This window comes from Ischnura elegans, chromosome 6 (assembly GCF_921293095.1).
Source record: "Ischnura elegans chromosome 6, ioIscEleg1.1, whole genome shotgun sequence".
In the NCBI taxonomy this organism is placed as follows: domain Eukaryota; kingdom Metazoa; phylum Arthropoda; class Insecta; order Odonata; family Coenagrionidae; genus Ischnura; species Ischnura elegans.
Window position 1 is genome coordinate 34,188,190 of NC_060251.1, and position 26,986 is coordinate 34,215,175.

Consider the following 26,986-nt stretch of genomic DNA (forward strand, 5'->3'; position numbering starts at 1 on the left):
GTTCCCAACGATAAAAACCAGATTGCGATCAAACTTCTCTGTGTGATAGAAAATAAAATTTATGAAATGTATGTTCCTGCTAGTTCATTTATGGATAATCTTCCATTGCTAGGCTCACGAAAGAGCGTGGAAGAAGAGCGCACTGCCAATAAGAAGAAATTTTATCAGCGCGTTTTGCATAACTGTAGGCGTTTCTATCGCGAATATAATATATGGAGAAATATGATCAATTGGACTCTGGAGCAAAATCGCTAATCACTTTTAATCTCATTTTCCATGCGAATTTTGAACGCGATTTGGTAGTGACGGTTTGGTTGTTATACATTGGTATATTTTCTTGTAAGCATATTTCCAATATATTTATAGAAAATGTTGATTGCATTCCATTCACTCCATAGCATTGCTAGCTCCCCGCATTTCTACCAGTGGCGGATCCGGGGGGGTCCGGAACCCCCATAATCCATATTCCTAATTTGCAGAATGTAACCATTCAATGCGCCACGCTTTTCCTGTACAATAATTTTATGAAGTCGAAGCTTTCTTGACTTCTTAGGCACTTCAACAATTTAAGTTCAAGTGTTTAGTTACAAATATTCACAAAGAAAGTTAATTTTTTTCTTTTAAAAATAAATTCCTCTAGAATACACGCGCTAATAGATTTTGACCCATATGAGTCCTAATTACCACTCAAGCTCCGTTAATATCAATACATTCACTGCAGCGGGCCTAATGGTAGCACTCAAGAGGTAACAATGCAACTCCGAAAAGAAAGTCCCCAATCAAATTAACCCCTTCGGTCATTGGTTACGTCGATTTCCCTTCACCTTCATTGCCAATTTAATTCCCGCGGCCATGACTTGGAAGTCGACCGGAGAATCATTCGTACGTAGACACATGAACATGCAACATCATCCTCGAAAGGTATTTCGGCAATAGCTCATCAACTCGGATGAGTGAAGAAAGATGTTCAAAATTCATTCGCCCACGGAAATTAATTGGGAAAACCTTGACATGACTAGAAAGCATCGCTTTGCATGAATTCGTTGAGAATTCCCCCGCGTTCCACGAGACGAAAAGAAAGCCTGTGTTTAAACTGTGGTGGACAATCACCTCGGTACTCACTGAAAACTGCTTCCGGTCCTTGGACGCCCTTCCGAATACAAAAGAGATGGAAATTCCACGAGTATCCCTCGACTTATCTTAACCTCACGGACGAACTCGCCCGTTTCTCCACCCATCCAAAGGGGTAATCTGAAAAATAACGGTGTTGATGAGCAACTTTCAATTTCGAAAACGCACGATCCGGTGCAAGCGTGACGGAAGGAATCGACCGTTCAGATGAAAACTCATCACTTTGCCTTCCTTGCATAGCCATCAATATCATGAGATTTTTGCAAACAAATAGATCATTGTGAAAATCAGCACCCATTACAATAGGAGCGTCATAAGGCAAAGGTCAGAGGATATGAAAGATCGAAAAATAAACGCCAAACTTTCGATAATCGATAAATATCGGGAAATTGATGGTTACAGGCATCGCATTTCCGTGAAAGAATTGCAATGGTGAATATAATTTGCAGCATCCATATCTCTGTAAAATAACATGCTTTTTCCAAGATCAAAAAGTGAAGTTATTACCTCGCAGCCATTTACACACAACCTGTGTTGATGCAACTAGTTGACAGTAACGCCTATCCCTAAAAAAATCAACCCTCAGTACAGTGACAAATTGAGACGATAATTGAATTAATAATATCGCGAAATCTTCACATTATTAACTGTGAATTTTAAAGCGATTTCTAAAATTATTTCACAGACTAATCAAAGGTTTTATAAGAAAAAGAAATAAATAATTCAGTAAATCCATAACACAAAAATTCAGATATTCATGGCTTCGAAACGTTATTTTGTAGGGGAATGACATAGTTTGCAATCAGGAAATAATCTTTGATTCTTCCACGACTAATAAGAACGCAATAATATCTTAACCCTTTGCTTTACGTCTTAACATTTTTCCTCCAGCTTCCCGAAATCAAGAAGAAAGAAAGGAGCGTAAGCATCATCTTTGCGAAGAACTGAATTAATTTCTAAGAGCACGCAATGCCGAAACCTAAGTAAATACTACTCCTAACCAGAAGCCGTATTACGCAAAATTACGCCATTCCCTATTCACAGAAATGCAGAAATTTTTACAAAAGATCCACAAGAAATCTTAAAAAGATGCATACCAAAAGTCGCCATTATTCAATTCTGACATAAAGTGTCAGGAAAATCCCGTAACTTTTCCTTATGAAGTTCTTATTTTTTTTATTTTTTCTTTATTCTGGTACCGCCGAAAACGGCAAATATTGGCTTTTTACATCGGTGGTTTCAACAAGATAGCAATTATACGTGCAAAAACAACCTTGTCTTGCATTGGGGAAACCTGGCCGGACTCGAAGCCGCGACCTCATTTTTGGCAGGCGAGGACTTTAACCCACCGCCACCTAAGGCTGCAACCAATGAATACAGTCGTGGATACAAATGCAGGATATATATTCTAGACCCCACAAGTAGTGAATTCATTAGCCTGCTTTTTTATTGCAAATTCACTTCTCTTACCTCTTCACCTCTCTCATCCTCTTCCAGCCCACTAGTATATTTCGAAAAAATCCTATTCGTAAGGACATTAAATCCTCCCATCGTATTTTCCAAGGTTGCAAAATCTCACAAAAAACAAATACGGCTCAAGAAAAAGAATCACTGGACATAAGATTTATTTTTGCCACTTAACATTCTTTCCCCACCATCAAAAAACGAAACGATAATGGAAGGGGACCGTAGCATCTTCTTAGCCAAAAGACGAATAAGTTACCCGGTCTACCTCATGTCAAATTCTAAATGAATACTACTCCTGACGAGATGCACCACGGCATTCACGACCCACAGAATGGAGTAATTTTAACATTACCCATGAAAATTTAAATAATTATCATTACAATGCTGAGACGAAGTCTCACGAAAATTTCGAGACTTTTGCAGATGAAGTCGCTGCAAATTAAAATCTTCAACCTGAATCTCTTTCTTGTTATTAAACCACTATAAATTAGCAATATTGTTGTATGTGGACTTTTGAAATAAATAAATAAAATAAATAAAAGTTCATTATTAAAACTCGGTGGTTTACTTGCCTTCCTTTTAAAAAATCGCTATAATTTCTCTCATACTTTTCGAGGACAGACACTGGTAGACACCCTTTTTAAGTATATGCAAAACGCCGGATAATTAAATACGCCCACCGCTATCACCAAAATGCCGAAGTCCTACCCAAAACCAAAGTCAGCGATATCATGATTTTTCCAGTCCGAAATTGGCAATATATTGACATTAAAGCCATAAAATTAGGATACTTAGAAATAGTGAGATTTTACAATTTTGGTCACAAATTATCAAGAAAAGTTAGAAACATGGCCAATTGAAATCGTTTTTTATTATGATCGTAAACGAGAATTCCATTACAAAATATTTATTTCATAATGTACAGAATACTTAAGACTCTTTTCAAAAACTCTTTACCTCACCTGAGCCTTCACCAGAACCGGTACACTTGGTAATTTTAAGCACATGCAAAAGGCAATATACCTGTAATTATATTCAGCAACCGCATTCTCAGAGACATCCACAGCCTCACAAAAAACAAATACGCCTCCAGGAAGAAATCCCAGAGGGGCATGAGATTTATTATTGCGACTAAACATTCTTTCCTCGCCACTCAAAAAAATACGATAGGAGGAGGGTGAGGGTCGGAGAATCTTCTCCCGGAAAAGTGAACGCAATTCACGACGGACCGTATAGCGAACAGCCAGCGATCGTGAGAGCACGAGAGGGACCCAAGAAGTGGATTGATAGCCTTATACCATCCTCCCCCGCAAAAAAAAGAGCATCACTTCACCCGTCCATTCAAAACTGTCCAATTAGGGAAGGAGGAACAGCGGGTTCTTCTTTCTGGAAGAAGGAAAAAATAGCGAGCCTATATTAGGAATAGAGGTATTGCATAGGTCGTGAAACGGTTAGAGGAACGATAATTCAAATAAATTGCCGTTGCTATGGAGAGAAAGAGATGATGCACAGTGCATAAAATCAGTCCCGTCTTCGTAAAATCGTGATGCTGCAAGGTAATGAAATGGATGCGAATAAATTATAAAGCTCCACTTCCTTGTTTCATTTCTCGAATTTTATAGCATTTAAACCTAGACAGAACTAATTCAATTCGTTCACTACTCGTGACCCATGATGCACTATTCATTTACAAGGTATATTTCATTTCTTTTCGACCTAAAACGAGCAATTGTATGTCACATAAGAAACATGCATCTTAACCAGCATTTTCAGGAGAGTAGATAAAATTTAATTGTAATTTTGGAAATTAAATTTACTAAGGAACGTGTTTTTTCCAAAAAAGGAAAAAATTGTTTTTGAAGTTCTCATTGAAATCCGAAATTCTTATTGAAATGTATTTGCGAAAGAAAATTTAATTCGTAAAATGCATTTTAGTCGAAAAGGCAATAATAATGGCAAATTACTTAAAAATATAAATCTTAAGTTACACAAGAAATGTGCATCTCTAGCAACATTTTCTTGAGAGGGTACAAAATAAAATTTTGTAAAAAATTCGGAAATCGAATTTGCTGAAGAAAATGTTGTAGAAATGAAAAGGTTTAGGGCATTAGGTTCTTTCAAGAGCCAAAATGGTTCTGGCAAATTTTCATTGAAATATATGGGCGAAAAGCAATGTAATTACCATTAATGCATTTATATGTTATATTATTCTTTATATTTTAATAAATTCGGCAATGGTAATGGCAAATAATCAAGATAATACAATTAAAATTAGGTATCAGGTATAAAGTAGACGTTTATACGATATAAAACATATTTTTCAACTTGTTATTAAAACTGGAGATGGAAATAAATAAATCTATAAACAACTGCCCTTCCCCGAGAATAAACAGGAAATACCTTTGCTGTTAGGCCCTAGCTATGAGAAAGCTCATTCAAGGAAGCGGTTGCACCGTGTTTAATCTCAACTGACAGATTTATTTCGGTACTAAACATTTTTCAGCGCATAACCCTAATAATTAGGTTCACCTGAGAAGCGCAGGAAAACGAGAAAGCACCAGCATATAGAAATCAACTCATATAGTAGGAATTATTTCCAGAGAATTGCATTCGGTATGCGGGTTAAATATATGGAAACGCTTTGAGGTCAAAATGCTACATACAAAACTACGCCATATACTCGCATAATAAATCAGAAATATGATTCCATAAAAATTATATGATACCAGAATATTGCTCTTTAAAATATCACTGAAACTCTAATCATGGCAACGTGAGCTGCGAAAGCTTTGGTGAAGAATTATGAGTTCCATAGGCCCTTCTAAAAGCTCACATTTCTGAAATATTGTGATTACATACTACGTTTATGATGCATGAATTTCAGAGAGATGTCTTCTGTTGCTATTTTTAAATCCATGATAATATACAAGACAAGAAAAAATATCGAAGACCTACGTGACCAATATTTCGACAGATTTGATCCAAATTTAAGCACTCCTTGATTTTTTCATCGAAGGTATTTACTGATTTTGAACATATAACGTAAAATCGGAATCGAGATGAAGCCCATTCTAAAACCGTAAACGAATGCTAATAATATAAACTGTCATTCTAAAATTATTTAATTTAGTAAATACCCTTTAAGTCTTCAAGGCAATGCCATTTTCAAACTCATCGCTTATTTTATAAAGGGAATGGGAGCACATTTCCTATATGAATGATCTATTATTAAATGCTCTTTTGCGTCCAATGTAGCTGCCTCTAGCACCATTCATTAAATAGTGGGGTAAGATAGCTGTAATAACTTACGACTAGGCCCATCAAATTAAAGGGCTTACTTTAATTTATTTTTTTCTGCTATTATTCTTCAAGTTGAAAAGAATTAGAGAGAGTTTACATTACAATTCCGTTATCTACACAACATTTTCGTTAAGCGATAATCTACTTGGGGGTGAAAACATTCAATTTACAATTAAATTTAAGCGATTTTAATTGATTGAACAGTTATTTGTATTAATCTAATGCATAGTTTGGCTAAAACACAGGTTTTGAGGATTTTTCACAAAATAATCGAAGTCCATGAATTAATATTGATACCTCATGTATATCAAATCACATGGTGATCAATTTATTTCTACAAAAAAGATTGTTCTTGATAGGCAACACCTTAAAAGAATATAAGGATCTTAGGATTGAAGAAATTGGCTTGAAATCTAATAAACACTCCTATCAAATATGTGTACCAAACATGAACAATGTAATCACTTTTCGGAAATCATCCGCATATCTCAATTTCTTACTATGGATTCCAATCTTTGGGTTCGTCTTAAAAGAATACGTTGTCCCACTGATGTATGAGATGAATCACTGCGGCGCGCCGGAATTACATTTGGCGCAAAAAATACTACTGTAAGATACGAAATTCAAGCAGGCCTAGACTTTCCCTTGTTAATACGACACCGTTTTCCTTCAACCCTAAAAACTCGCACTCTTCCAAATCATCAGTGACTACGAACACCAATCAACAAGCTTCTAGACCATTTCCGGGCACGATTGTTCACCTAAAAGGGCTATCGCTGTGATGCATCCACTGTTGACCGCTTTGCTGCGTGAGTGATATATCGGAAGTGAATGGAAAGAGAATGCAGTGACGGGACTTACGACAGTGGGGTTCTACTTTCCTAGACTGATACTATCCGAGTAAATGCAAGCGATGCGCTATCCGTGGCTGCGCGAAAACGTGAGCTAAGCACTAAAGTCCCCGATTTCAATTTTACCGATAAAAAATAGAAAAAATTATGCACATAAATATATCCATGCATACAAGATCATATTAAAATGATGATACTATTTCTTAAAGATTTAATTTCATGGAAATTAATTTCTAAATACAGATAAACAATACGTACAACATACAGTGAACAAACACTAAGGTCACATTCCGCCAATCAGCGATATTACAACACACGGTAAGGTTGGAGGAGTATTGGATCAAGTTATGTGGGATTTTTCATTGCAATTTAACGATCGAAAGCCAAAAATCGATCTAGCCTATATTTATGATGAGTACTATGATGGCTCTGATTAAGTTATGCCCTTTCCAATGGTCAAACAATAAAGCAAAACTTAGGGTTATTGTGCTCTTTGCTTTCTATTTGCTGATAAATGCAAGTTAAAAATGAAATATTGGTTATGATTCCCACTAAATAAATAGTGGGCAGATAACAGCTCAAAGTTTTACGACAATTCTAACAAGCTATTCCGCCAGCACCATTCTATGCCAAAGAACTCGCTACAGAATACCCTCACCACGATATCGGACTAGTGATCCCAGAGGATTTAACTGAAAGGGATGTATTTGGATCAGGCAGCATTTCCAATGGATGGTAATGCTGTGATTTCCGACTGGCTTCGCATTACTCCGAATAATTCCTGGAACTTCATTAGAGACCTTAAGTTATGTCCAGAGACGGAGATAGCCATTAACGTAATCACCATGGATTTATTTCATGAAACAGAACCTCTTGCTAATGGACATGAAATGCAACTTTAAGTAATAGACATCATAAAACGGACCAAAATTTACAAATAAGTCGTATTCCCCTGGAGGATAGGGGTGATAGACCTAATTTGCGCCATAGTGGACTCTCAATTGTAACGAAAATTCCCATATCGCAACGTCATATATTAGTCCCGCCTTGGTGAATTTAAAGAAAAAACTATGTTATAGAAGTTAAAAACTTGTTGGTCGATGTCACCGTATCAATTTTTGGGTGAATAAAACCCTAAATAATAAAACCCTAGAGATTCTCTTGATAAAACGACCAGCATCCCTCGGGCCACCAAAAAATTGACGTAATCCAAAACGTTTTTCACTACAACGACGAGCACTCAAGACATTTTTGACGAAGAATGACAGTGTTGAAAAGTGTAGAATCATAACTTTCGTTTCATAATAAATATAATGGATATTTCATATTTCAATTTCGTTTTCCCGATCCCTATTGGCCACTATTTCCCTGTTCTTTTCAAGTCTCACATCCAATTCTCACCCTTCCTCTTTCCAGCTCGCTCGACAAACTCATAAAAAAATTTCAACTAAAATGGCGTATAGTGTTTTTCAAGCATCTATCCAACACGAGATTTCAGGGATGATAACTCTTCGGGCGCACCCACGGCCATAGTCAGATTTGAGCATCCTTTTTTGGGCACCAATCACCGAAATACGAGATTGTAGGACGGCTGCTTCGGAAAAAGGGCAAGAAACTCGACACCAAACCGCCTGAAGTTCTGTATCCATGATGTTCTTCTTAAAGATGGACGTCCGACATAATGGGCACAGGCATCTGAGTCTGCTATGTGGCGTCTCACCACCCATACCAAGCCAAAATGGTCGTAATGAAACCTTTTCAAAAAACTTGAGGACTTCAACCCCGATAAGGAATATGACGAAGACTTGACTATGGGCGATAGCGCGTTATTATGGCCTCGGTGACAGCTCATGATTGCATTTCAAATTTTCCAAAGCGGCTGAAGAACACGAATCAGATTCTTTTCACACATTACCTCACAAAAATATATGATTTCACACGTTACGTGTGTTAGTCTAAAAAATGGTACCCATAATATACACAAATCTATGATTTTATTTTATGCCTAATGCTTTCTCATTCTTTAAGAGAATTGCATCAATGTTAATTAACAAAGGTAATTTCAATTAAAGTACTGCGTTAAACTGCTGAGCACTAAGGAAGTACAACTTAGATGAGCCTTAGATTTAGACAGAATTTTATATCATTATAAATCACTACTTTATTCATAATCTACTCGGGAGAAAACATTGCACATACGTATACCGAAATTCCCATAAGAGCTTATTTAAACAGTTTGATTGCCAATTGCAACTTCGGGAAAAAATCAAAGAAATCACTTTTTTCTATTGAAGCTTTCATAAAATTGACAGTACCTTTCTTCAACGGTATAACCTTCTTAGTAGGACACATCGTCCTCAAATACTGGTCCTATTTCCTCGCGTATTTTCAAAATTGACGCAATCACAATATAATGCGAGCGTGTATTTAACGACGCGAAGGTCCAGAAGTAGGCGAGGAGTCGAAAGCGGAAAAGAAAAGTATCTTTATTATTAAAACTCATTATCAACAGTAAAATAAAGTTGGTGAACGAGCCCATTCTCGGCAACCGTCAACCCAATGTATCCTTAAAATTTCAAGATACCAGCGTATTTTTTTAAACAAATAATACGCCATAAAATCAAACCGCTCGAACAAGAGCGATGCGTCCAATTAATATCCATTCCCACGTCCGCCAGAAAGGAAAAAATCGCACACTTGGCCATGGAAGATGGCGTGTAATATTAGCCACGGTGACAGTTTAGGATTGCATTAAGTCAAAGATCACGCGAAACACGATCTCTCCGACCTAATGCCACGGGTCGCCTCGGGGCTCACTCAACGAGTATTCATTCAGCGATGTCTTAGAGACCGCGTCCGCGCGCGTTATCTTGTTCGGTGGCCTTCAAGTGGGAGTAGGTATTACGGAAGGGTTGGAGAAAGTTTCAGGGGAAATTTTTACATCATACGGCAAAGGGCAGCGTAGGATTTGGGCTGTTTCCTCATCTGACAAGTAGCGGGCGTTTATTCCCTCATTTCTCGAAGAAAATTCCATTAGGTTTAGTGGGTGAGAGTCAATCGACCCAGCTCACAATACTACCGTGAACTCAAACGATTAATCTCATCCATAACCATTCCTATGCTTTTCACGACCTCGGGACCTCAAATTCCCTTACCGCATTCAATGAGAGGATATATTTCCAACGCACGAATTCCATTGTTAATTGTGCTTTGCTTCAATGGCTTTACGCCGTTAATCGGATCGACGAAAAGCTACTGCTGTGATGGTAAACTTTTTCGCGACGGTGAACCAAATTCAATTTAATACAAAAGGTAAACCGATTTTTGAATCGAATTGCAACTTTTCCAAAGATACTAAAACGTTTTATACTTTCCTGATGATAACATTCAGGTATTCTTCTCGGATTCTACTCCAGGTTGAAGCAGTCGTACTGGCCGACGTTTCGTTAAAAAATGAAAGACAAGTCGTTCTTCGAAACGTCGGTCAATACGACTGCATTAACCTGGTGTAGAACCCGCGAGGAATGCTTGAATGCTTATACGTTTTATGCCATGAAGGTATAGGATGTTATTTAATTAAATAATACTATTTGAACAATTTATTCCATAGGTTTTGTCAGAGACCATATCAAGGGTTACTATAAAATTTGAAAAAAGTAATTCATCACTGAAATTTGTTACCGACTCAATTTCTGAAGAATTATTTCAAGAAAAAAGAAGTAGATAAAGCCTGAAAATATTTATTCCACTCTAATCTGCACCTTGGTCAAAGCAATTATTATTTATAATTAGATCCATTTTAATTTTAACTCGCGATGAAATCGCTCAGAGTGCTCTCCAAGCTCCGCTTGCCAAAATAATCGCTCCGCGTGGCTATTTCCCAAATCCTCCTAATATCTGGCCCTTTATGAAAATGATGGATAAATGCGAAAGAGAAGGAACGCTTTACAAGTGAAAAAGGGCCAACGAAATTCCACAAACATTATTCCTCATAGCAGCAAAAATATACGGATCAGCATCGCCGGGAATCGAACCTAGGCTGGAAGGATGGAAAGCGAAAATGCCTAGTATGGCAAGTTGCAACAAATCTGTCCTCAACAGCCAAAGCCGAAAATTAACTAATCTCGTTCCATTGCGCATAGATTGAGTTATCATAAGAGGCTAATTAGAAAAAAGGATTTATCAATAAAACATGTTTTATTTAATTATTGGGCATGAAATGAAAAATATGTTCTTTGGATAAATTAAGACACGCATATTATCATAAAATAGAAAAATATTTTCAGAGTATTTCCATTATCCATCACGACCTATTACTGCTGAATTACACTAATTCTGTCCGATGAATCGGATGGTATAAACTGCGAGGTTGAACATGATGGTTGGCTAAGGAGTATAATAACTGAAAAGCTAAAACTACAAAATGGAACATACCCTTCCAATAATTATTTTTTAAATCTTTCACCAGCACTCAGGCGCTAAAAAGACCTTTATTCCACCCGAAATCACAAGATGAAATCTACGGCGAAAGGGTAAAACACCAAAGAAAGGACTGTTCTTAAGCAACCCTAGTTAACAAAAGCTTACACTCAGTCGTCATGACATTTTGAATTCACCCCTACTAAAACGATTTCTCACATGGCTAAGCATTGCTCAAGTACAGTCCACTCCGGGGCGAAATTATCGCACCCGTAGATCATTTATAGTATACCTATAAACGATATATCGGGCATGCATTTGCCTTTTTAAAAAGGGGCAATTCATGAAAACATGGGGTGCTCCAGAACGAATAGGTACCCAGCACTTGACCCTCCTCCACCGAGTTGCTTTAAGGCCACACCGAAACCGGTTCGCTAAAATACGACGATCGACGACTCGTATTTGAAAATAAAACTCTTGGTCGTATAATCCAGGAGGTCCTCGCATGACATAGACCACACCCATCTCACTCTTCCCAGGATTCCCTCCCGCAGATCACGTGCCGGTCCACCCTCGCGCCGAATTACTTGCAGAGACCGGTGGGTATATTGGGGGGGGGGGGGAAGAAAACACTTTCTCATCGGTCAACCTTTTTAGACGACGAGGAGGGGCTCACGCGAAATGTTGTGTTGGTTGCGCCAAACATTTTGGTCGAATAGGTCGACGGGAAGAGACGACTGGTCCGCCCAGGCACCAGAGCGAGGATTGACGAGAGAAGAAGAAGAAGAAAAAAAAGAGATCAATCCTCGATGACCCACATGGACCAGAAAATTACGAACAGCATCATCACTTCTGGGTACAGGGTTGCACAATCAAACACGCTAACGTAATAGATATGTGTTATATTTCAGTCCAGCCTCATCAACGACGTTGAGAGTCGTTAATTTCCATGGAAAAAATTTCCCTGGACCGGTATTTGAACAGCGAATCTTTGGAAAAAATTTGCATAAGAAAATATGATTCTGGACAGTAAGGTCCGTGGTTCCACCCGAAAAGAGAAATTTTTCCCGGGGTAATTTATGTGCAACGAAGGGATATCTTGATCTTCACCGATAATCAGGAAGGCGGTAATCTCTGAAAACATCGATAGAGTAAAAAATCTACTAAATATTTTAAAAATTACAAAAACTTTGCACCTCAATCGCGATTTTTTTTTTCAATTGAATATTTGACTCAAATAAGGCAAGGAGCCCCGTGAGACTCGATGGCTGCGTAATAGACTTAGACTGCTTGGGATATAAAGACTAAATATGTTTCACAAAAACACGGAGAACATCCACTTGAAGCCGAGCAATATTTCTAAGTACCTACGATAAAAACGGAAAAAAGGTGTTTTTCCGAACGAATAGGAATTCTTTTTCTCCCCACAACAAGGGCATGAAGGAATATTAATTAAATATTTCAAACGCACACCTTTTCTTTGTAAACGGCTGGCGTCCTAAAACCCCTCTATTGAGGCGTCTTGCGGGGTTATAAGTAAATGTAGAGTTTGTTAGCATACGCGTTGACAACACACAAATACGGAGAAAATAATAACTGAATAAATAAAATCCTAAAATATGATAGATCCATCAGCCCCGCAGAAACAAAGGCATGACCTTCATTGTCTCTGCTAGTACCAAGTGGAAAATAGTATGCTAAGAAAAGATATCAAATTGTATTTCTTTACATATACTACTAACACCCAAAACATTTCAATATTTCAACACAAGTCCATTGGCTCTAAAGCAAACCTCGAGGGGATAAAACAATCAGAATATGTTTCCATTGTGGTTTACCACCCCCACTTTCTCTGCTTCCCTGACCCCAGCGTCTTTATCACTGAGTGCACATGTACCGTATACATACTTTGATTCAGGCGACAACCTTTACCAGATCGTCGTAACATCGAAACCGGTTGATTTTCCACTGAAAAAAATAACACATGACACTCTCGGTAGTATTCACCTTCATGTTTGTTTCCGAAACAACTTGGAGTCTTGAATACACATAATCTGAATCTGGCCACAAATTTACGCCTTATTTAAGAATTCTTTTCGACATTTGCACCTATTGGGCAAAAAAAGCCCGCCATGTGTCACCGTTTTAAAAAAAAACTTTAGATTTTATAGCCTATTGATTCAAAGATAGACCTTCTGTGGCATGTTCCATGGCTAAAGATGTCCATAAATCTACCGCCAACTATCAACTGTGAAATCGAGAAACACTCAATGTATTTTGTGAAAGCTGAGATAAAATCTAAATTTTATGAGTGTATTTTCTATCCTCTGTAGTCTTGGTGATAAAAATGCTACCACGGAATCCAATAAAGTTAATTGAGGATAGGTTATTGTCTTGTACAATGGCACAGTAATTTTTGGATGTCATATTTCTCTTCCAACAGAACTGTCCTCCCGAAAAACTGTAATTTATGCACAATATATTCGGGAACTTAGATAATCCAATTTTAAATCCTGAATTTAATAATGTCGGTAAATATTTCATTACTAACATCTGGATGATAAATATCGTGCCCTGGCACTTAAGAAATAAACCGAGGAGGGATACCGGCATTTTACATTGGCACAATAGTTTTTTCGTGATATATTTCTCTTTCAGTAGCAATGCCTTCCGAAAACGCCAAAAAAAACTGTAATTTTTTTAAATTTATGGTCATAGAACCACAAAATTCTGGCATTATGGCACATTTTGAAGATCAAAATTGGAATTGGTGTAATAAATATCTTCGGGAACGAATATTACGTTCGTTTTTAAACCTCTGAACCCTTATTATTTTCCGCAGAGGGCGTGGTTTAGAACGCACCGAAAAATTCTTCCTCCTCCGCCGAAGAGTTACCGCGTACCCATTAGGTTTCAAGGTGAAACTTTAAGGCACTCAAGAGATGATCACAGTTCGATATGCGTGGGCGTTGGAAATAAATGGATTTATGATGTTCCTCCATATCCCTCTCTGCCAGCGCTGCACTGGAAACCCTCTGATTACATCGCTATTCAAATGTAGATGAAGAATGTTCCGCCCAAAATTTTGGCACGTCGGCTTTCGTGAATCTCTAATAAATAAATGGCCGCGCTGTGAGTTGCTGCTAGAAAAAAAATTGCCGACACTTTGTTCCCACCGCGGTTAAACCAGATTTTCGATTACAAAACTTACATTTGAGACAGCGAGTTGAACCTCAGAGTAAGAGTGGGAGATTTCAAAGTGAAGCACATGATGCAAGGATCCATGAAGCAATATTTATACACCCTCATTATTTACAAAATCAGGTTTAATGTATATCCAATTCAGTTAAGCATAAACACATATGCTGCTCAGCCCAAATATTAGTAAAACCAATGCAATGCATTAAATATGCCAATTATATTAAATTAAATTAAATAATAATAAATTAAATTGCTACGCCAAGATAAGCCTAAAACGAGCTCTGTAATTTATAGGAATTCATTTTTTGTATCCTAACTGGAAACAGCTACGGCTAAAATAACATGAACTCATTTATTATTGAATATACTGGCAGTTGAAAACTTGTTGGGCTGTGTCACCAGGTCAATTGACACGGAAAAAAGGTAAAAAGAGAAAGTTTTGAGGAAGAAATTCTGACTATATCATTCAAATCTTTTTTAATGCAATCTGAAATTTCATAAATATCAATAAAAATAACTACTTCAAAAATACCATAGGAACAAACAGGATTATGAGCAATTTTTCAAATTAAAAATAACACAACGAAATGAAAGATATTCATAAAGGATATGGATATATATTTAAATAGGTTTCAGTAATTGTACTATAGAGTGAGAAATCAGAACCGCACTCATGAGGTTGATAATAAAAAACACAGCAGTATGTTGGAAAAATGGAGAGAGCATTGAGCAACGGAGGATCTCGGAGTTGAATGCGAGCGCACCACATCCACTGAAAAATACACGTGGCGCTATTTTTTGGGTGTCTTAAGATCTTGAGAAATCGCAATTGTCTCAGGGAAAATAGCTCGCCCTCTTAGCCGGTGCAGCTTACACACAAACTCTTACCACAGGAAGGGTTATTAGCATCAATTATCTGTACAGGCAGCGCATTGTGCTTTAATACCGGTGATTCCAAAAATACTGTTCGCTAAACCGAATAACTTAAGTTTTGAGTGCTTCTCACAAGTATAAGAGAGACATAGCCACTACGTTTACGAATAAACGTTGATAGACATTTTTACAGCTCCCAGGGCTATTAGGAGGATAACCGGAGATAAATCTATGCGAAACTCAGGTATGATAAAAAAAGTAGCTATATTCAGGCACCTTATTCCAAGAGTTCCCGGGTTTTATTAACTTTCGATTCAAAAAGAATTTTCATTGGAATAAAGTTTTTATAAAGGGCATTTTCAATGCTAATATTTATTTATCCCATTATGATTATCAATATTTATTTATTTATTCCGTCAGCAGCAAACTAGATAAAGTAAATACAAGTATTGCCTCTTTCCTTCCACCGTACCTTCGCGTACCCACCATCATCGCTGATGATGCTGGCAGAAGTATCCACGGAAACGTCTGCAATAGTCAAATATTTGTCTTTTTTGTAATCTATTACTTATTTTATCATCTTAAAATTTTCAGAGTAGTTAGAATAGAACCTTGGCAACGGTTGGCAGTATCTAAAAAATGAAAACTTTTTTTAAGATAATTTTTAGAATATGAGATAGAACAAATATTAACATAAGTCTACTTCAACTAACCATAGAAATTTTAAAGTGGAAGCATATGTTCTTAAAAAGAAATACCTCACAAAAAATGGTCGATCGATTTTGATCCTCTTAAATGCTGTGCTTTTTAAACTGATTTTTTTGTGCATGTTTTCTAATTGCTCTGCTTTCCTCTTTAATTTTTCTCGACGCTCAAAGTAAATGAGTTAGTCTTTACCGAAATTAGGACATATTTGACGCGCGTAGACTCCATTTTTTTATCGCACATGGACCACCAACAGGTTATCTTTGGCGCTCACATTAACATGCTCCCCTTGGGACACATCTGGCCCCTAATCACGACATGGCGTGAGGGCAAAGATCGAAAGAGGCGGGCGTAAATGCTCATGCGATTCCTTATTTGTCCTCGTTTTCATCCGGGATCCACACGGCATCACGCGTAAATATATCTTCATCGGCCCAGAAGACTGGTCCTCCTGCGACGGACGTTTTCGACACCGTGGCCGGAGGGGACTCCAGTGAGTTTTCGTCTGGAGTGTGGGGTCTTTTGGAGGACGCCGGGTATTCCTTCGAGCAAGGAGGGCCAGCGAGGTCCATCTCATGGCCACCGGTCAGGCATCGCAAACAGACTCACGGCCGGTCTTCAGGAGACGTGTTAGCAAGCAAGCAGGCCACGCCCTTAAGAGGCCGACAGCCTTTATCCATAAGGAGACAAACCCATCTGTCTGTTGCACGCTGTCGGGGATCTCCGAAAGGGCGGAGTCTCTTCGCTCATGTACGTTAACAAAAGGATCATTATTTAAGGTTTTCCTTTGCGCGCTAAGACCTTCTTATATGGAGCAATAGTTATTAATTATCGAACGAATTCAAAGGAGTTCTAAACCTGCATGATGTGATGCGCAGTTAAGCATTGAGGAGACCTCAACGCCTGCAAAAAATTGATTGGTGTGACGATTTAGTTTTCTTCATGGTTGAATGTGGTGTTTATTTTTACTGGCTATACAACATTACTGATGGATGTATTGCAGAGGTCTGTTGGCATAAAATCCCCCTAAAGTAAAGAACTTCGACCATGTAAGATTAGATGAGTCACTGTGTAGAATTTATGGTTCCAGAGCACATGCGTCCCATGAATTATTCTAACATCACATAATCTAATTACGTTTCCTTTTGGGTCTCTATGGAGTCGTGGTCATTTTTAGTAAAACTTAAATATACTAATACCAAATAAATTCGTAGTACTATTTAGGGGATATATTTGGCAGTTGATTATTGAGGTCACTAAAACGGCTACGTTAGATTATAATCACGAAACAGTTTGTTCCAGGGTTGAATAAAGCCTTTTTTATCTCAAATTATTTTACATTATCAAATTTACTTATTTAATAAATGTTATTTCACATTACATTTTTGGCAATTAGACTTATTTTATTTTCAAATTCCTGGGTTGAATGGAAACCAAAGAGAAAATAATTTTCCTGGAAACAAAATCATCACTCATTACAGTTTACACCAAAATGAAAATACAAATGAATTCTAGAAAAATATTTTAAAAGTTTCACAGTACTAGCGGGAATATGCTAACACACTAGACTCGGAGGCTCCTGGTAATTTTTGCTATGAAAATTCCGAAGGGTTCGCTGGAGGAACTATTGTTAGCTCAAGATACTCAATTGCGGCAGAACATACAAAATCCTTTACAATTAAGGACAAAAGGCGATTTATAATTTCAGTATAACGCATGGAGAAACACAGAGGAGTCAAATGACTTTTCTAGGCCTGATAAACAGAAAAATATCAGGGAGATACAGTGCCGAACATAAAGTTGACCGGTTTTTTCCCACAGAAAATAAATTATGCCAACCAACTTGTGCAACACTCAAAATGCTACGAACATAAGTTAATCTTTTCGCTGTCTTATACATTTCTACAGCTTGTTTTTCGTTTTGCGGACTCGTTCAGAGGTTTCGGCACTCACTTAGGAATTCAACCCCGAAGGTGAGGGTAGAGTTTACTCCTGGCTAATTATTAGACCTGTGAAAGTGGTTTCATATAGCCCTCAAAATTTGCGATGATTTTTCACTCTTTTTTTCTAGCATGTAGTTGAACTTTTAACTTGCGTATTCCCTCTAAAAGGTTCAAAAAACCAAACAAACAAAAAAGCCACAAAGATATTGAAATCCGGCCCAGTACCCATTCCGTGAACAAACGTTTTTTCTATTCTCTCGCGGGTGGGACATCCCGGCGTGCATTAAGCCGATAATTGCCTTTCGGTCAGGAGAGGGGAGGGGTGCCTCTCCAAATGAGGTTCCTCTTTCTATCTCTCTCTATAGGCCTTCTTTTCCTCACAGCGGCTATTACTAACAAATAATACATACTAATCAAATAATCATGTCTAACCAATATCCAAGAACTTTCCGTCACATGAAAGACTATAGGTTAAACGAGAAAGGGCGCTCGTGGTGTAAATGACACCCTATTTTGAGACATTGTAGATACATCGTGGTATCTACAGAGTTGTTAGTTCTCATACCTTCAAGTTTCATACATTTTGACAAAATACTGCCAGTATCCCATAAAATGCTCATTTTGCTTTGGGATCGGAACGTGATAAAGTGTCCAAAGGTGTCACCTACAAACCACGCGCCCTTCCACGATCCTCTCTCGAGCCATCGAACTTCCCTCGAGCTTTTTTTTTGCATGAGAGCTAATTATTTTTTTCGCTTTTAGAATGTATAACATTATACTAAGCATGTTTAATAAGATATTCCATGCCTTGAAACACAAAGATGTAAAGTTAACATCAAATAAGTTACCGAGTGTCACATAACCTACAGAGAAACAAACCTTAGTTGAATATTTTTCTCCCATTATCAATTTAATGGTGATGGTGTAGAAGGAAATAGTTGGTTTCAATTTAATATGGTGGACCTATTTAAAAAAGAACACAACATAACTATGTTATTCTAAGGAAAGAGAAAAAAAATATTTTCTTTTGGGTGTCAATGACACCCCACGCGCCTTCTAACGTTACATTACGCCGCGCGCCCTCTCCCGGATTAATACCAGAATTTCTTTTTGGGAGTAAATCAGGTTAATAAGGGGTCTAACGGTTAGAGGGATACACGAAAAACAGATTGGAATTAATTAGTGATGGGTCGATTCCAAAATTTTATCGATTCCGATCCCGATTCCGATTCTGACATTTCGATTCCGATTCTACCGATACCGATTCCATCGATTCTGATGCCATAGGCTCCAAGAAAAATATCACTTAATTCCAGGCAACAAGAAAACCACTTTAAAAATATTACTCTGTGAAAGAGTCAGTCAAACAAAAGCATCTTTCATATCATCACTATGTAATTAAAATATAATAGCTAAATTTCAAAACAGAACATTCCTGAAAAGTGATGTTACATGATAGGTATTACTTTTGAATATTAACTCATGTTTAAATTTAAAATAAAAGTATCTCCTTTAATATCTATCTTTTATTGATAATATCTTATCATTATCAATAATGTCTCACAAATTTAGTCTCCTTTTACAGACTTTAAATTTTTGCTCAGATATGAAAGCATCTTCACTCTGTCAGCTGACAAAGTGAAGATGCTTTGCTTTCTAGGATAGCCTAGGATAAAGCCTGTAGCATTTTACATCACATATTTTTCCTGCCGAACTAAATGTCTTTCCCTGAACACAGTGGATGGTGGTATGGCAAGAAACCTCTTCGCTAATACTTTCAGCCTTGGGTAGGAGATACAAGTCTTTCAGTATTTCCCAGGGAAGGAATTTGGTGGTGCATTCATCTATGATAAATAAGCTTCCACTTCAGCTTCAACAGTGTTTGCTATGGTGACTTTGGGTACTTTTCCAAATGCATAACTGTATCTTGACCATATACCTGTCACAGGCTCCCTAGTCTGCATTTGCTCCTTTGGAATATAAAAGGGATTTCCAAGTAGCACTTTTTGATCTCGAGTTGAGTTGAAAATTACTCGCAAGTATCGAGTCAAGTATGATAATTTCTGAACCAGGCAATACAGCAATGCATACTACAATATATTCTACTCCAATTTTCTATGATGAATGTCTAGCCTAATGTAAGAAGGAAAATATAATGAGGATCGTGCCCTATAATGAGCCCTGAGTATTGTAATTTTCACAGCTATAATAAAGATTACATACTACGTCTATGAATCATGTAATATTTGGCCCTTTCAAATTCTCAAGCAGAAAATCCAATTATTCTATATGCTCAGCCAGCAGGTTTTGACATCTTCATGTTACAGTATTACTGCCTGCAGAAAATTGGCTTTTGCTACACACTTGTGTGACTGGGCAAGTACTTTCCTACCAAAATTGCAAGATTTTAGAGACTTTGGAATTTTTATTAAAAATAATATCAACGATTTATTTGGACCTTGAATCTTCATGGAATTCAAATGGACGAAGCGAACGAACTATATAGAACTAAACTTGAATTTTGTAGAGCCAAAAAAATTCTATACTTCGCACGTCATTTAATCAGGGTTAAAGTCTCTTGCTTCTTTAAGTTCAAGAAAGAAACTAAACGCTACAAATGAATATCACATCGGACGGATGCAGTAATAAAAAAGGCTAAAAGATGCCTGGTGATATGAAAACTCCCCCTTCCGCGCGACTCACCTCGGCGAAGGTGGAAAGGGAAAAAGGGTATCAGTTGTTGCCTTTCGTGGAAACAGTTCATTTTTCTCTCTCTTAAGCATGCTGACATAATTTCTTCATTTTACTTCAATACCCGAGCCATATTTCTTATGCGTGGGATGGTTCCGAAAAATATCCAATCCTTAGTATTTTCTTTCGAGTAATGCGCTAAATGGCATATTCGATCTATACATAATCCTTTTTAACATCCTCAGTTTAGTGTTTTCAGTAAATTAATGCTTTACACGACGGTTTTCAAGACTAATTTTTTAAAAAACTTGAAAAATCGGCCTCAGTTACCGAGCCTCAGAGGTCCGCGGCGTGTAGGTCAGCCTTGACGCGCGATTAAAGAATCGCTATAATTTCCTTCGTCGCAAACTTTTTTCCAAGATTTCTACTTAGTAATCTTTAGAAATCTCTACTTTATATTGTGGTTCAAATTTTCCGAGTTATAGTTTTCGTAAACGAAAGATAATATCTACTTTATGTCAAATTTCACGTGAAAAACGGGTCGGCCATTTTGCGTTGTAAAACCAGACAGATGAGAGCCAAAATCTTCAAAAGTCATTGAAAATATAGGGAAAGCACCAGGTCAAAGGAATATTGCGTTTCTTTATTCCATTAAACTCATACCAACGCAAAACCACCTGGATAAATTCAAAGATTTTTGAGGAAAAACGATATCTCGCGTGGCATTGAAAAATTGGTCATGTTTGGGCCTCTGTATCTCACTAAAGGGTCGTATTTATGTAAAACGGCATATAAATCTATATCTGGTAATAATTTATGAGTATTTACGCTAAGTTTCAAGTCTCTATCCCCAAAAAGGTCATTTTGGACTTCATTCCAGCTTTTTCCGATTTCGGACAAGTGCGCGCCGGGTAGGAAGACGATCGGCCGCCGCGGCTGCCGTAAAGGTATTCGGCGCCCATGTCGACAACATATAGTGTATTCGGCAAGCTGAAACTACCAGGCCAAGGCATTAGGATGACTTATCGGCTTTAAAAACGGCATTATAACACGAGTTTCATGATAGCGCTTCCTGTCGGCAGATCGCTGGACCTACTATACTCGAAAGCTCTATAACCTTAACTACTCGACTCGACATTCGTAATGCTACTCGAAGCGCTCGAGTCGAGTACCAACTACTCGACTCGACTTGAATTTTCGAGTACTCGCACAACCCAGGAAGATATGTGTTTTGTTATCACAATTACGAGGCGCGAAAATTCAAATGACTTTTGGGAACGCGGTCGTATATTTTGTGGTTTGAAGTACTACTGGAATCAGAATCGATTTTTCACCTTGGCAAGTACTCGTTTTCGATTCCGGTTCTTGGCCGAGAATCGAGGAATCGAAGAATCGAGGAATCGAACCGACCCATCACTAGAATTAATATTAGAACTTGTAAGTTCTAAAATCGCTCATTTTACGATAGTTATCAATGAGATGTAACAGAGAGCATAGCAGGAACGTAGCCATTGGGGGTGGAGGGGCTTTTTTTTTCCTTGTGGTGACTACGTGATCTACTGACGAGACCACTAGCACAAGTGCACTCCATTCCCCCTCTGATCCTCCATTTTTCAATGTAGTTATATTTCATAATGTTCTAATTCGCCCTATGCCCCCTCGATCTTCAAGAACGAAATTTTTGGCGTCTCCTGAACACAAAGTCCATTGGAGAATGTCCCCCTATCCTAGGAGGGGCCCTGATTAGGTATAAATGGTAATGCAAGTAAGATTAAGATAACTGACTAAGAAGAAATTAACCTAATTGCGGACCGATATGATGAACTTCGCGGGATTCATTATTTGCAGAACGGAGAACTGCGATAAAAATGTTCGCCGCATAGCCTAAACTATAGGTGGTTCCTGAGCGACTACGCTCATTTGGGAGTTCTCCACAAATTAACTGGTCTCCTTGGAAATCATAATCATCACAAGAATGAATCTCCTACTAGACCAGGGAAAACACTCAGATTCTCTATATAGAAATAAAACTCGCTGATTTCTACCGTCACAATCTCCACTAAGAGGAAGAAGAGAGGACAACAATAAAATAATGGAACTTAAAGGTGACAAGGCATTTATGGTGATGAAGAAGGCGTCACAAGAAAGTAGTTATGTAGAGCGTGGCATCATGATTATAGTTCTTTGAACGTTCCGCTTTCGGTAGGACAGTTTCGCTTTTAGGCCCAACGTCACGTTGTCCCCCAAAACAATTAGAGGATGTTCAACCGCCCGTCCTACTTTCGTACAATTTATTTTGTACACAACTCATGAACGTTTACAGAGCGAGGAAATACTTAAAGCCAATGATTTTCTTTCAGCATACATGTGCCGTAGCTGTATCAAAAAATTGTCTCATTGTCCTTTCCAGTTGTCACTCAAGAAAATTCGCAACGCCTCGTCTGCAGATGCAAAATTCGCCTCTAACACCCGTATCTGAAACATTCTAGCCTAATCTAGGAATATATTTTTCAAGAATAGAAAATTGAAGCCAAATGCACAATATTGTAGTTTTTAACGAACAATCAGCTAAATATTTCTTTAGTACCACCTTCATAGTTCATATAGCAACCTTTAGAAGCTGCATTTGCAATTTATGCTATTTTCTTTTTTGTATCCTTCCATATGATGGCCAGAGCCGGGCCACGAATAAATATGATTGTAAGCGTTGTGTATTAGGTAGGTGAAATACAAATATACATGAAAACCAGCTACATATTTTGATAAGGTATTTAAAACATAAAAAATCCCAAATTTAAAATAATCCATCAGTTTCCTTAAATGATGCAATCCACATTACTCCAACTCAATGTGTGTCACGCCTCATTGATTTACATATTTTTATGGTGTATAATATTTTTCTATTTTTTTATCTTATTCATTTATATGTTTCTGTCTTTTCGTGTATTTTATCCTTCTAAGTGCTGTGGGCCAATTTATCAACTTTTGCTCCAAGGGTAAAAAGGGTCACAAGCCGATAAATCATTTAAATGTAGACCAAATTTAAAGTCATAATAAGTTAGCATGTTTTGTTTTATCATTTATACAATGTATTAGCATATTTTAACCAACAACTGATATCTTTTTCATAAAATAAAGAAATTATTACATCGGTATCAAAAATACCTATTAATTTCATATTGTATTTTTTCATTAAGTGCTACATAATTCTTAAATGTACTAGTTTTGTCTAGTTTTGATATTTAATAACTAAAAACTGCTTATAGTTTAATTTTTAGAGCAAAAATGATACAAAATTTACTTCCAGACATGTCAGTTTTCAAAAATTTTCCCAGACTCCCATAGTTGCCTGGGGTCACCATCCCAGCCCCCCCCCCCCCAATAAATAGCATATTCCTCGTTACATCGCTGTGGAATACTGGAATACTATAAACTGTACCTATTATTTGAGCAAGGATCAAATACCCTCTCCTATTCTCATTGCCTAAGCCAATAATGAGAATGAAAAGTTTTTTTTAGTCTCCAAAGAAAAAATTTGAAAATTCTTTTGCAAAATAAAAGCCAATAATTCATGATTGTGTGCTATAGTCAAATGCGAAACAATTCCAATATTTTTTAAATATTCAATATTCCAGTAAAGATATTTTCATAAATTATAGCTAAATGATTCCAAAGTTGATACCTCATAATTAATGAAAAAAATAAGAGAATACTTATCCATGGAAATGAAAAAAATTGGTTCCAAAGAGTATGTTCAGATTGGGATAGAGTCCCATAAGGTACTTTTGCAATGGGCATACACATAGGCAGAATTTTGGGGTGGTTAGGGGGAGCCTGCCCCCCCAACTTAAGTAATAATTTGTCCCAAAAAAGTACGAAACCTGTATATTCAAGTACCATGAAAACAAAAACATCAAAAGTTTAACTAAATTTTAGCCATACATAGTACTTAAAATGCTGTTTTCAGAGGCTAATTTAAACAATTTTCCAAGAATACTTAGGGGCTATGGAAGTTTCACTGGGGGGTCATCCATAGCTTCTAAACCCCCGGCAGGATTGCTACCCTCCAACGTAATACTCTAAACCTCATCCATTGGCATATGCATGCTTTGGTACCATAAAGTAGTGTACTTAAAGTGTCTAATTCAAATTTCGTTCTCTTACAGCTCTCTCTGAAATACCCTCAGTACAAACTACTGTTCTGAAGATCTGGATCCAGAAACAAAGAGGAACGACACCAAGAAGTCTAAATCATCATGCTGTAAGAGAAGCTATTGTTCTCAGTGACGAGTGAACCCAGCATGGATAGAGAGAGAACAATGACCACCACTTGCTCAATTTTCTGATCGAGTCGGTAATGTTGACTCAAAAGAAAAGTATGAGCTAAACTTGATTTTTTTGAAAGTAAGACCGACATAAAACAAGGATGCAGTTTTCTTGCATCTTTTCAAAATGTTATGTTTATACATATCATTTGTGGAGTGCAAATGCAATCAATCAATAATTATGTTTGCAATGGGGAAAAAACAACATACATAAGCATGATCTATGAGCCCCAGTGACCAAAATGGATAATAATATATATTTCCTTTGATCTTGATTTCAAAATTCAGTGACAGAAGAGAAAAGGGAGTAAAAATGTGTGATTTTTATTACCAATTAGGTCAACCGCACAAAAATTGTCATTAGATTTTAATCAGTGCCAAAATTCATAATGAAAAACTTGCCACTCAAAAAATATTTTTCTTTGGTCAATCGACCCGCATGTATAATATTTGTATTATAAGTAAGAATCATCTCATCTGATCATCACATTTCATAATCTCATCATTAATTTTTTTCGTATATAAACTCAATTTTTAAAACTAAAGGGAGATATTGATAGCATGTTTCCCATCATATGATAGGATTGCACACTTCTACTGTAGTTGGCTAAATTTTGGTCAGTTTTTACCTTATTCTTCTTAGAAGTTTATCCATTATGTATTTTTCTTGTGCATTCCTATGACATAACTAATTCCATCTGCAATCAATTCCAAGCATCACTCCCATATACGTCCAAACAATGTACAACCAACTTGGATTTCAACACAAATAGTATACATTAAACAGCATCACCTGCTACATCCATTATTTAAAATCACGGATTTAAGCCCCCTGAAGTACAAATACAAGTGAGTTTAAGGGCATGGCTAGCAAAGTAGGTGCCCTCAAAAGCCAATGGTTCTACACAGAATAATTTTATTCTATAAACCTGCTAAACAGAGCTATGATGAAAATTAGTGGTTTTCCTGTCCCCTGTGACAGGGTCTAATCTCTCTGAATCATGTGTGCATAAAAAGTCTTTTGTGCTTGGGGTTACCTAATATTTTAAATTAGCCTTCCTTGGGGCTGCTTCATGCAAAAAACAAAGACAGTTAATCACACTCCATCCTAAAAAGGCTTAAATTTCATTTCCACATAATTTACATTCAAGGAAATCAGCAGCAATACTGATGCGGTTGTAAAACTATAATTCATTGTTCCTTTATATTATATTTAATATTGAAGTGAATGAAATTTAATGTGATACAAATGGAACTCAATCTTTTTCCATTCAAGCACACAATCTTTGAGAGAAAGGGCAATAAAAATTTCAAAATACACAGGAATTTTCTATCAACGGAATATTTTTTCTTTCTCTATAATGCCGTGAAGAAATATTTATATAATTCATCTAAATGATTCCAAAGTTCATATAATTGCTTTAATACTATCATTCATATTGGTAATGATTTATAGCATCTATGCTGCATGGCTGAACACAAAATTATGTTTAGACAAGGCATTTGAAGACAAATTCATTAATTCTTTTTACAGAGAACCCAGCAAATCACTTGCAAACATCAATCTCATAAAATTCTGTCAGATACACTTTTTTACTGAATCCAGAAAAACTTCTGTTATGAATTAATGGTATACTTCAAGCTGTGAATCATGTTGTACACTGTAAAATAATAAAATTGTAAATAATAATGATTATGCTGATTTCATTTGACTTGACAGAATATGGTTTAAATGTCTGTTTCATGTTTATTGATATGTGACGAGCGTGGAAGTGACAATGTGTGAGATTATTAAAAAAAAGGAATAAATACTATCAAAAGGGAATTATGGGAGTAGATTATGAAGATATCCATGTGTCAAATATCTTCAGCAGGTACATGAGCTGTTGACTGTTAAAAAAAAATACCACAATGTATAATGCCACAAACCAAAATAATACTGACCATGTGCCCGTTTAGCAGATCCAGGATTTTTTTCTGGGGGGGGAGGGCACAAGGAATGTGACAGGCAAAGGATCTTCTCATTACTGAGATTAAAAGCAAGATACAACAATTACTGTATGAAATATTCTCTTTATTT

At 37.0% G+C, this 26,986-nt stretch overlaps 1 protein-coding gene across 1 annotated transcript in view; it reads left to right on the plus strand.

Moving 5' to 3' along the window:
* LOC124160367 overlaps positions 1-26,599 on the plus strand; it is a 66,320-nt gene extending 39,721 nt beyond the window's left edge. The window contains exon 3 of the mRNA XM_046536206.1: positions 24,748-26,599. Coding sequence (XP_046392162.1) covers positions 24,748-24,786 — 39 coding nt within the window. The 3' untranslated portion in view covers positions 24,787-26,599. The remainder of the gene's footprint in view (positions 1-24,747) is intronic.
* Positions 26,600-26,986: the final 387 nt, after the last annotated feature.